Source organism: Macrobrachium rosenbergii, chromosome 31 (assembly GCF_040412425.1).
Source record: "Macrobrachium rosenbergii isolate ZJJX-2024 chromosome 31, ASM4041242v1, whole genome shotgun sequence".
Lineage (NCBI taxonomy): Eukaryota > Metazoa > Arthropoda > Malacostraca > Decapoda > Palaemonidae > Macrobrachium > Macrobrachium rosenbergii.
Genome location: NC_089771.1, coordinates 15,302,884 through 15,316,491, shown reverse-complemented (window position 1 = coordinate 15,316,491; position 13,608 = coordinate 15,302,884). Strand labels below are relative to the sequence as shown.

Sequence of the window (13,608 nt, the reverse complement as noted above, 5' to 3'; positions counted from 1 at the left end):
TGTAAATTGCACATTTTGTTATTAAATTAGATCACCTTGAATGTTGATTTTCAGATGCATAACCTAACTTTTCGTTACAAATAGCGTTTATAATCTAAGTGGGTCTAAAAAGTGAGAGGAAATAGAAGGCAAGGAGGAAAGGGAGTGGAGAGTTACGCGTGGCGTGGCGCTGGCGAGCGTTCGGGCGGGAGGCTTTCATTCTCTTGTCTGATGTCGCGCGGGCAATGGCTCTCTTCACACGCTGCTAAGCCACTCACAGTCACGAAAATGGGAGCCACGATTTCCTCCTTTTCCTGGTGCAAAGATAAGAGTTTTCTCCTGGAAAAGAAAAGGGGGAGGAAGAGAGAGAGAAAGCTCAACGAACTCTCTCTTTCTCTCTCTGTCTCTACCAAAGGTCCTTCTCCTCCTCCTCCTACAGAAACTCGACAACTTTTTCGTTCGAGGCCGACCAACCAGCGTAAGTGTCCCCCTCCGGAATCCATCCCACACGTGTTGAGTTATTCGCCACAGAGTGATTGAGGAGGAGGCCCTTCTTCTTCTTCTTCTTCTTCCCGTCGGAGGAGAGAGAAAGAGCGAGAGAGGATGGCCTGGGCTCGTTTCCCGAAGTGATCTCAACGGAGGAGGCGCTGCTGTTGTTGACCAGAGACGGTTACGGGGGAGAGGGAGAGAGAGAGAGGAAAATATTTGGTGAAAAGTGTTGCTCCGACCTTTGAAAGTGTTGTTGCGCTATCGTTTTTCTTTTTTATTATTTTAGGCCGAGTTAGAAGAGTTCCAGTGATTCTGTTGTTCAGTTATTTCATTATTTTTACGTCCAATTCGTGATGGATAGGGGCACCGCCCTCCCCCTCCTTCTGCTGGTGTTGATGAAGAGGTGATAAGATATTCGAAGACTACCTTCGTGTGCCAGGGACCACTCTGTGGCTACTGAGGCTGCCTCTGGCGCCAGAGAAGCCAGAAGGCCAAAAAATAGGAATAAATCTGGAATAAATTTGGGTGGGGGGCAAAAGGATCCATTCGTTACAATAAGGTGTTTTTTAGTGATTTGTTATACCGCATGGAAAGGACGAATTCAATCTGTATTATTAATTATAATAATCATAATAGTTATGGTGATGATACGATCATATTCACGTGAGGAAAATACAGAAGTCTAGGAAATCAAAATTCATGAAAAAGTTCCAGAGTCTAATCGATCAGTTTGTAGAAAATAAACCGGAACTTTGTGAACCTGAAACCGTTTGGGGGGGATGTTACGTTGTGCCATTTCAGCGCTGGTCGACTGGTTCCCTCTCTTCTGCCCTTGTGCCCTTGACCTTTTTGGAGGAGGAACGATGAGATGCTCCGGTCATTAGAATCCTACGAATCCTACCCGGGGACATAATCCATCGCCGGAGGGCTTTGGCCTGTAGGAATCCTTTAGCTACCCGACAATTGTGAGGTGTCCACGTTGAGCCCTGATTAGATAATACCATTTATATAGAGTTTGATTAGTTCGACCCAAACACCGTCTATTTTCGTAGGAGAGAAAGTTCTCATCCACTTTAGAGTATAGCTAGCCACTCCTCACTAACGTTAGTCTACGACACACACACAATAGTGAGTACGACCCACGACCTATGAATGACTCGAAATAGTAGTATATATAGATTTTGTATTAAATAAGCTGATGAATTATGAATAGAGTTTATCCCAACCCTGGTTCAAGGCAGAAATAAATACCCAAAATGCCCTGCGTAATCTAGATGCCGTGAGGTTAATAACCCTATTTACACCAAATCCCAATCAACCTCGATCTTCAGAAGGACACCTCCTTCACCCCACTTCAGGAAGGACCCAGCCACCACAGAGGGGGATATCAAAGGATACCAAGCCACGATGGAGTCCTCCAGGATAGGTGGGGAAGCTTTTGAGGATCTGGAGGATTCAAACTCCACACTTTCCTCCAACACCACCGAGAGAATCTTCTCTATAGGAGAGGACTTCATTACGAAATGGTGAGTAGGAATTTGAAAGTCTCTTCGTCAGATAATAGTGCTTTATATGCTGTATGATTCCTTGTTAGTGATTGGGAGAATAACGATCAGAAGAGGGCAGGAGACTGACTGATTTATTTAATACTAAAGTACCTAGGACGTTAAGGTAATTTTATGAAACATCATAAAAAGAAACAATGACATACAGCAAAATAAACACAAATTGTATGCGTATATATAAATGTATTGTGGATGAATATATATGTATACTTTATATATATATATATATATATATATATATATATATATATATATATATATATATAGTGAAGCCTAAAAATATGATTTGACAAAGAAAACTTTGTAGACTCAAACAGTAATAACTACATAATGTCACACAAAAAATAAAAAAAAAAAAAAAAGTCATATGAAGCAGCACAGTCATCATCATCATTATTGTTGTATAATTGTTTTGTAATTATAGTTGATTCGCTTCATCAACATTCTCTCCGACCTAAGTCCCACAATCATTTGCACCTTAATCACCTTTATTTCTATCATCCATCTTCTTCCTCCTTCTCTTCATCATCATTATCACATCCTCACTACTTTAGTGTCACCATCATACTCACCTCTGCACCACAATCGTCGATATCACCATCTTTACTGCTTCCTTCACTATCATCTTTCTCATCATTATCTTTCAGCAGTCTTAGAGATCTGAAGTTTTCAATATCGTCCAGCTTCCTTTCGTTGTTATAATAATGCTAGTTATAATTATCACAGTGATAAGGATCATAGGGAATTTATCTATATTCATTGTGTAAAGGTGTAATATTCATTTTTCTTGTATGACTGCAATATTCCTATTTTTCAGTGAATTCATTTTGTCTGGGTAGGCAAAGACTAAGAGAGAAAATCAATCAAATTTTTACACTAATTCTTTGTATTTCACTCTTTTCATTCTTACACACAATAATAATAATAATAATAATAATAATAATAATAATAATAATAATAATAATAATAATAATGTGTGCACTACCACCTAAGCCTTAAACATTGTTTTTACAATATTCCTGGTATTTGAGGAGTTTTTCATTTTAATTCTTTTCTGCTTCATCGAAAACTTACTGTATTTTTTCCTTATCAATCATTTTATCTCAGTTTCCATCCTCATTCCATTTTTATTACCATTCATTCATTACCACTTCAGTCCCCTTTCGTTTCTCGTCATTCATTCACTTCTTGTTTCATTTTCACTTTTTTATTATGGATCCGTACTCACCAAATAACCTTCATGTTCCTTCCAGTCTTTATATTTCATTACTTATTTTTTTTTTTATTTCTCCATTTATTGATCCACACTTTCCTCTCACCATTTTCAAAAGCCTTTTTCTTCATTATCTCATCTCACCTATTCTCTCGCGAATTCTTCTCCTCTCATTGCACCTGTTCCTCTATCTCTCTATCTCTCTCTCTCTCTCTCTCTCCCTGCTCATCTTTCCTTGTCGATCAAAGGCCTCCTCCACCTCTCAGCCTCTACCTCTTTTCCTCTCAAAAGATCTTCCATTTCCTTCTTATCAGCCGTTGATGATGTTCGAATCTTCGTGGGGTCTTCCCCGATAACTGGAGCCAACCAGCCAATTCTTACTCTGCAATTCCCTTAAGCAAGTCAGTTGCACACCAAATGAAATCCCATAGGCAAGGTTAATAGGTTCTTGAATACTAACAGGTATCTTTATCAACTTTCTGCATTTCCATAGGTATGTTATCAATTTTCTCAGCCAGGAGATCCTTTAAGAAAATTCAGTACACAACCGATCTCAAAGAAACACATTAAAAATAGCGCAGAATCCATAAATAACATCAACTAGTGCCCTGAAATCCTCAAAACACACACACAAAAAATACTCCGGAATCCTCAAAAGCACAACTGCAACTTAGGAAGTTGAAACAAAACGAATACAGAACTTGATCCCGGACAAAACATTAACCATAGCCATGAAACTATTTAAGAACACTCATTTCACATCAATTACACTTCAGAAACCCCTAATCACATCAGCTGCACTCCAGAAACCCTTTAAGAACACCACCTAAGTTTCGGAAACTCCTTAAACACATCAACTACACTCCAGAAATCCCTTAGGCACATCAATTACACTCTAGAAACCCATTACGCACATTAGTTGCTCTCCAGCAACCCTTTAATGACATCAGTTGCACTCCAAAAACCTCCTAAGCACATCACCTGCATTCACATACTCCAGAAACCCCTTCAGCACATCACTTACACCCCAAAAACCCCTTCAGCACATCAACTAGACTCCGGAAGCCCTTGACCCCATCATAATTCATGAAACACATTAACTGGGGCCTAGAACTCATAAACCACATTCACTGGAACCCAGAATTCATTAACCTAACCAACTGGAACCCAGAATTCCTTAACCAAATCAGCTGGGACCCACATTTCATTAACAAAATCAACTGGAACCTAAAAACTAAATAATCAATTCAACTAGGACCTAGAATTCGTTAACGACATCAACAGGAACCAAAAAACATTAACCACGTTAACAGGAACCTAGAATTTATTGACCAAATCAACTGAAACCCAGTCCTCATTAGCCAAAGGAATTAGAACCCAGTATTCATTAACCAAATCAACTGGAACCCAGAATCCCTTAACCAAATCAACTGGGACCCATATTTCATTAACCAAATCAACAGGAACCAAAAAACTAATTATTCATTTCACCTAGGACCCAGAACTCATCAGCATCAACAGGAACCAAGAAATCATTAATCTATTAATCTATAATCTATAATCTATTAACTAAATCTATAATCTATTAACTAAATCAACTGAAACCCAGTATTCATTAACCAAATCAACTGGAACCCAGAATTCAATAACCAATTCAACGGGAACCCCAGAGTTCCTTTAAATAAATACATTACAACTATTAACTGCTTTAAGCACATCAGCTATACTGAGGAATCCCTTATAAGCAGGTAAAAAGCAATCTAGAATCCCTAAAACAATAAAAAATCCCTAAATTCCTTTAAGTACGGCCCCATGGTAAACAGCTTGGTGCAGTCTCCTAAGTTTTAGGCCAAAGAACCATCCAAGTTGAGACGTTATGTTGGCTGGAATTCTCAGCTTCTTGGTGTCTCAAAGATTAGGCCACAGATGCACTCCAAGTATGTTTGTCCCTCATTAATTTTTCCAGAGTCTTAAGTGTTTTTATTTTCTTCTGTCTCCTTCTGAGATTTACTGTTCTACATCTATGAAGATTGGGAGGTGATTTTCAAGTGTTTGTCATGTACAGAATGAGGTGATATTAAGATCATCCTATTTAGTATGAACACACGCACTACATATACATACACACACACATATATATATATATGTGTGTGTCTATATATATAAATATATTACACTAAACATATATATCTAAATACTGTATATATATATATATATATATATATATATATATATATATATATATATATTATATATATATATATTATGTATGTATGTATTCAATTAAATAATCTGTATGAAATCTTCACATGATAAATACAGAATTATTTATTTTTGTTCAAAAACAGCAAAAGTTTCAAATATAAGAGACGTAATACTTGTCTAGCAAAGCAACAGATATCACTGGCTTAGATTTTTCGGCCTGAAAATTGAAAAAAATAATCCTGTTTGTTAATGTATTTAACTTTGCAAATGAATGAGTAGGCCTACTTAAGTCTCTGACATTTAAATGTTTGTTAACACCAAATAATAATGATAAGAGGTAAAAATTCAAGTCGTATTAAAAATGTAGAAGTGTTTTCTTTTTATATAATATATATACAAAAAATAAAAAAGTTTCCAGATTTAGAGAGTTTACTGTAGTTCCATTTTAAAACGAGCGATAAACTTTGCATTTCATTTATCTCATAAAAATAATAATAATAATAATAATAATAATAATAATAATAATATTAATAATAATCATAATAATATTATTATTATTATTATTATTATTAATATTATTATTGCTATTAGAGACGGGTTTTTTCTAGGAATTTAATTTGTATATAGTCTTCTATTCGTCTTACATTCTTCTTTTCTTCAACGTGTAGCTGTATAATACATAACACACACACACATAACACACACACACACATAATAATACACACACTTATTTAATGTTTACAATCCTTCAGATTACACCAAAGTTCCTCAGAAATTAATCTGCACTGAAAAGACTCTTTCCTCGTTATTAGCAACATTTCGAGAAAACCAAAATCACCAACTTAAATTTCATGGCCATTTTTGACAGATAACCACATTCATGATGTCAGCTTCAATGGGCTTTACACGTTTATGATTCATGATAAAAGGTTCTTACGGGACATTAAAGTGATGAGTGTGTAAGGTTCATGATGCACATAAGCTAAAGGTATATGTATGTATGTATGTATGTACACACATATGTATGTATGTATGTATGTATGTAGATGAATGTATGTATGCATGTGTATATATATGTTATATATTATGTATTATTATATATATATATATATAGTATATATATATATATATATATATATATATATATATATAGGTAGAATGTTATACTTAAAGGAAAGTGGAACAACTGAGTTAGTTTTGACTTTACTGTCCTTTACTTAAGTGCTAAGAAAAGGACAGTAAGTCGAAAGGCCTTGCACCACCTCCGTTGTTTCACTTTCCTTCGTGGCATTTGCTTTTATTTATATATTCATCACATTCTATATTTTCGTGATTCAATTATACACACACACACACACACACACACACACATATATATATATATATATATAATATATATATATATATATATATATATATATATATATATATAGTATATATACATATATATATATATACATATATGTTCCAAACCCTTGTATATGATTCCAGATTTCAATTATTCTTCCAGTTCCGGATGCCGCATCGAATGCGGACCACATCCAAATCAAACTTTACATCCTAATATGTTAGACGAGAGTTCAGGGATATGAGGTCATTTGCCAATATCGTATAACTAATAATAACTTTACATTCAACTAATAAGACTTTTAGTTTATGTAAATATTGCTTATGGCTTTCCACTTCGGATAACAGAACTTAATATGAGTATTTTTCTAATTATGTAAGTGTCTAGGATTATTTATGCAAGTTATGGAATAAATTTTAATATTCAAATATGCTAAAACATTAGCTACTGATAGTAAGGGCCGGTTTCATAGAAAGCCAAGACAAAACTGTCACTGCCACATGCATGTTTTAACTGCTCATTCAAGGGGTAACCCAATAAGCAGAAATCTTCTACAGATATGTTGTTTTCTATGCCAACACATCTGTAACTTAAAGCCCTATATCGTCAATCTTTTACTCCATCTAACCAAACTGCTCCAAATATCACACTCTCTTATCTTTCAAGCACTTCTGAAATACATTTTCATATCAAACACTTCTAGTTTTCTGTAAAAGAAAACTATTGAGATGGCTATTTGTCTGTCCGTCCGCACTTTTTCTGTCCTTCCTCAGATCTTCAAAACTACTGAGGCTAAAGGGCTGCAAATTGTAGTTGATCATCCACCCTCCAAATCATCAAACATACCACCGCAGCCCTCTAACCTCGTGTAGTTTTATTTTATTAAGGTTAAGCTTAGCCATGGATCGTGCGTCTGGAAGAGCTAGGGGTGCCAGCCGCCGACAATTCTTCACTTGACCGCATCTAGGGAGCAACTGAGCGCTGCCCGGTCGTGGATGAGAGTTTCATACCGCAGCACATCGAGAGTTTCATACAGCATTATACGCTGTACACAAAACTCGATTGCGCCGAAGAAACTTCGATTGGGAGAGAAGTACCCATTGGATGATTGTGGGTCCCTCAGTGGCAGGGAACGTCAACTAACTGGCTTATGATTACGTGAGACCAGTTAATTTACCTGACTTCTAACTGCGAGGGTGATATTGGTGACTGAACAGGCACCATTTATGAAACCTTAGGAGAAGACCAGATGGCCACGTGCATGAGGCTTCCAACTGCCTAAATAAAATTATTTAGCAAGTTTATTGTTTTTTCATTTGTTTCATATGGTTGTTTTCAGGGTTGGAATAATAATAATAATAATAATAATAATAATAATAATAATAATAATAATAATAATAATAATAATAATAATAATACTGATTATTGTGTGTGTTATGTATATTATTATTATTATTATTATTATTATTATTTATTATTACTTTCACTTATTTCGTGATATTGTTTGATTCAAAGCCAGCAAACAATCACGAAATAAGTAGAAAGTAATAATAATACTAATAATAATATAAATAATAATAATTATAATAATCAATATTAATAATAATAATAATTAATTAATTAATGTGTATTAATATTAATAGTTGATTATTATTATTATTATGTTAATTATTATTATTAATTAATTATAATACATCATGATTTCCGTGACATTGTTTGGATTCAAACCCACAAACAATCCCACGAAATAAGTGAAAGTAATAATAATACTAATAATAATATAAATAATAATAATTATAATAATCAATAATATAATAATAATAACAATAATAATAATTATTATTATTACATTATTATTATTATTATTATTATTATTATTATTATTATTAAAAAGGATAGCTGTATTATGCAATTTATCTTTATATGATATTTTCTATCTTCCTTGTAATTCCTTTTTCAGGCTCAGCGATGTTAGTCATCTGGCGTATTCATGTTGGAAAAGGATAATTATGCGAATTTATCTTATATAGTGTCTTTTCTATCTTCCATGTTGAGACAAATAGTGGAACACTATCAGAATGTTCGTCTGGATTCAGTTCTATTTTAGGTGACTGAATCCAGACGAACGATTTCTCGATTGATATTTCAATAAAAGATTTCCACATACCGCACACTATCCTTTTCCCAACAACATGAATACTGGCTGTGCTGCTGACTAATACTGCTGAGCCTGGAAAGCATGAATCATATGAAGATAGAAAAAGACATCTATACAAGATAAATTCGCATAATACAGCATCCTTTTTAATAAGATCTGTTTTAAGGATGTCTACTCTCTTCATATATTATTATTATTATTATTATTATTATTATTATTTGTGTGTACATATTATTATTTACATATTATTATTATTGATAACCGGAATCCACAACAACACATCTCATAAACCAAATAAAACGAAATAAATTTAGGCAAGATAAAAAACCACAAAACAAACTGAAACAACACCACAATAAACATCAAAGTATTCTTTTGACAAGATCCCAGCTCCCCCACCCCAAATTAAGAGACCCGCCCTTCCTAAGCGCTGAAAAAGGATACACAACATGATTTACATACCCCCGCATTCGTTCTTACATTCAAGCGTATGACGGAAAAAAGAAAAAGGTGGATTGGAAAGGTCACAGGTGAGTGAGAGATGTGAAAGTGGTGGGAACGACCTTTGGTATAATGGCTGACACGTAAGTGACTCAGTGTAGGACTGATGTAACTAATTATGCTTGTTTTTATTTTTTGTTTTGTTTTTTTTTGTTTTCATGAATTTATAGTGTCACTGTACTCTCCGTAGAACTGCGATTCCTTGGACTGTTTATATGGGTTGTTCGTCTTCTTAGTCCTTTCAGAAATTAATTTTAAATATGTGAGGGTCTTCGTGATTGTGAAATTTATACGTCTTATATAAATACCCCGCTTGATATGGACTTGTATGAGAATTTTCAATATAAATGTTTCTCTCTCTCTCTCTCTCTCTCTATACTATATCTCTCTCTCTCTCTATATCTACTCTCTCTATATATATATGTATATATATATATATATATATATGTATATACAAATATGTATATATATGCATTATATATACATGTATATGAAACTCTAAATAATAAACATATATATATATATATATATATATATATATATATATATTTCTCTCTTTATATATATATATACATACATACTTACAGATATGTGTATATATACAAATATGATATGCTTAAAATATTTGTATATGTATATATATATATATATATATATATATATATATATATATATATAATATATATATTGATAACTTCAACTACCTTTTTTAAAGTGTAAAAACATTTCATTTCGAATAATTAAACATAATTACATAATTTTTTTTCCAGAACTACGTACATTTATTCCATTTCTAACCAAAAGTACCTCCTTTTATCCAGAGAGACATTTCTTAATAAGTTCACTGTTCACACTGAGGAAAGAAAAGAAAGCTTTTCCGTCTCAGTTTCAAACTTGCCTCTCTTTAGGTAATATGAGAAGGTTAAACCAGCGGATGGAAAGTTCACCCAAGTTTCAGCTATGAATAATCGTTGGGGAAACTTTTTCCTCATCTTACAGTATGGGTAATGAAAATTCTTCTCTCTCTCTCTCTCTCTCTCTCTCTCTCTCTCTCTCTCTCTCTCTCTCTCTCTCTTAAATAAGAAGTAGCCTGCGTGTATCCAAATTGCATTATTTACATACATTCGGGTCTTGATAACATTTCTTTTCTATTGATTGCATTATTCTCTACATATATTGGGTCCTTGATAATATTTCAATTTCTATCTCCTTTTTATTTTATTTTTATATTCCATTTTACTGACATCTAAACAGATGATGTTTGAAGGGCCTATGAAAATAAAATATACATTACTGTCAATGCCTAATGAGAAAAAATTATTTTTTTTCGAAACCCATGAAACCATATACCACTGATTCGACACTATTAGGGGAAGCAGCTTAATGTTTAAAAAAAATACAGATATACATACATGCAGACATACAGACTCATATACATAGGTAATCCGAGAAGCATAAATTACAAATTTAAGACATGGTAAACTAATTATCCGTAATTTTGTCATAAAATTTTCATTCACCAAAATTTATCCCAGCTGTAAATCCAGCTATGACAAAAAGAGATTGCTTTTGAGGAATGACATCGTTAATTGATCAATAAAATTCAAATTGTTAAATAAACAATAAACCTGAAAATACGAATAAATATCATGGCAAGGAAGTTGGTATCTACTTCCAAAACTCTCAAACGGGTTATTTATAAAGTGACTTTCCCTAAACAGCTAGCAAGATTAGGTCTTTAAAAACCCACAAAACACACACACATACACCCTCATAAACACTAACACACACACACACACACACACTATCGGAAGCAGATGTTGGACGCTAATGGTCTGAGACGTGTCTAATTTACATTAAGCTCATGCAAATGAGCAGCCCGCCCCTCCCAACCCTTTATCTAACCGCTCGTGTTTCACGCTAGGACTCCCAAGAGCAGAACAGGAAGGTTCCTTAGGATCACTGGATGGAAGGACGCTCTGAAAAAATCCCTGAAAGGATTCAAGAATTATCTTTGTGTCGTTTTTTTCTTCCTTTCTTTTGCAAAAGGTTCTTGATTGCTTTGAGTAATTGGGGAAAAGACTACGGCCTAAAAGTGTCTTGTGTTATGAATGGCTTCAGAGATTCCTTGAAGGGAGCACGAGCTCAAATTCTTTTATTTTTTTTCTCGCTCAGAGGGAGTACGGGCTTAATTCTTTTACTTTCTCTCTTCCTGTTCCAAATACTTCCTGTTTGTTTAATTCTCTTTACTGCAAAACAGCGGGAAAGCTTCGTGTTATTTTTGGTAAGCTGATGCTCATGGAATGAAGTGAGTTATATTGTTGCTTTCAAATGATCTGAACAATTACTTTATTTTATATCTCTATATGTTCTTATTTTAAGACTCAACTACTCTATATGCATACATATACCCTTTACTGATGTTGATTGAAGTTTATGTACTTTAATTTGTGTATCATTCTACTACTCTTTGCTAAAGGATGCCTCACTGGAAAAATACTTTCCGGAGGCATAAATTGTCCATTTATGAACAAATGAAAATCACATATTTACTTTACACACACATACACACACACACACACACACACACACACACACATATATATATATATATATATATATATATATATATATAGTTATATATATATTATGTTATGTTCTATATATAAATAAATAACTTTTAAATGAAAGTCTCTGACCCTTTTCACTTAATGGATATACAAAAGGAGTAGAGAAATGAAAGAAAGCGTAATGAAAGCAAATATTGTTCTGAAACGTGGATAAAATATTATACTTCACAATACAAGCTTTCATTATTGTTATTATTATTATTATTATTATTATTATTATTATTATTATTATTATTATTATTATTATTATTATTACCAGCTTGATGGCGTGCGCTGTGCAGCGCTGGAAACCGGCGCTGCCCGTCATGTCTCCCCTACCCTCCCGATCGCCTACCTACCCCGCCCCCACCCGGGGTGGACAAACAGGTTTACAAGAGGAGGGTGGATGTGTCATCATGTCTCCCCTACCATCCCGATCCCCTACCTACCCCGCCCCCACCTGGGACCGACAAACAAGAAAGATCCACTCGGATTTTATTATTATAGATTATTATTATTATCAACTACGTGTTTATAGATAGCACGACCAATAGGTTACTATCTAAATGAGCAACCCTCGACAGAACAGACTGCGAATAATAATATAAACTGCATAAAATCATTATATAACTATCGCAAAATAAATTTTTTCATAATAAAGCTATGCTTGATATATTAATGACATGAACTGGATTCTGGCATAAGGCCTACCACAACGCATTCTCACACACAGAACAACAACAATAATAATATTATTAGTCTAACCAGGAAACGTCGAATTAAACAGAGTTTATCTGACTATCGAGAGCCAAAGAGGTCAGAGAGAGAGAGAGAGGGCATTGTCTATACACGTGTACCCGAAGTCCTATTAATTTGGTCCAGCCTTTTGTCTCGTTCTTGTTCGATCTTGCGAACTATGATAACGCCTGTTTGTTTCGTTCTACGTAGCGTTTGTGAGTCTGTTTGTTTTTCGTCAATTTTTGTTCCTTCGTTGTGATTGGCCTTCTAAGGATGTTTGTTTTTGGGGGATGGGGGGAACTGGGCTTTCAATTCTGTATGTGTCTGGGTGTTATATGTAGTGTGTGAGTGTACAAATGTACAAACACACACACAAACATATATCAAAATTAATCTTTTTGGAACCGACGTGCCACCTCCGATGACCTTTTCAACCTGCCATTGACCCACCACAGTCGACTGACTACCAGATTATTCCATTGCTTAGGGTCAATATTTTCAATGGAAATGTCAGAAACCGGCTTCCAATTGTTATTACATAATAACCTAGGAGCAATCTCAGGAGGTTATTGAAGAATTATATGTACATATATATATATATATATATATATATATATATATATATATATATATATATATATATATATATATATATATATATATATATACACACACACATATATATATATATATATATATATATATATATAAAATTCTTATATATACGTATAATCTATATATGTAATAAATAACTGAAAAGTCTTACTCCTTCGTAACACCCGTCAGTCTACTTCTTCCTATAC

At 33.9% G+C, this 13,608-nt stretch overlaps 1 protein-coding gene across 2 annotated transcripts in view; it reads left to right on the top strand.

Annotated features, from left to right (window-relative positions):
- The first annotated feature begins 338 nt into the window (after window positions 1-338).
- mAChR-B (muscarinic acetylcholine receptor) overlaps window positions 339-13,608 on the top strand; it is a 520,252-nt gene continuing 506,982 nt past the window's right edge. For both annotated transcript variants that reach the window (XM_067132296.1, XM_067132299.1), the window contains exon 1: window positions 339-1,994. In XM_067132296.1, the coding sequence (XP_066988397.1) occupies window positions 1,876-1,994 (119 nt within the window). In that variant the 5' untranslated portion in view covers window positions 339-1,875. The remainder of the gene's footprint in view (window positions 1,995-13,608) is intronic.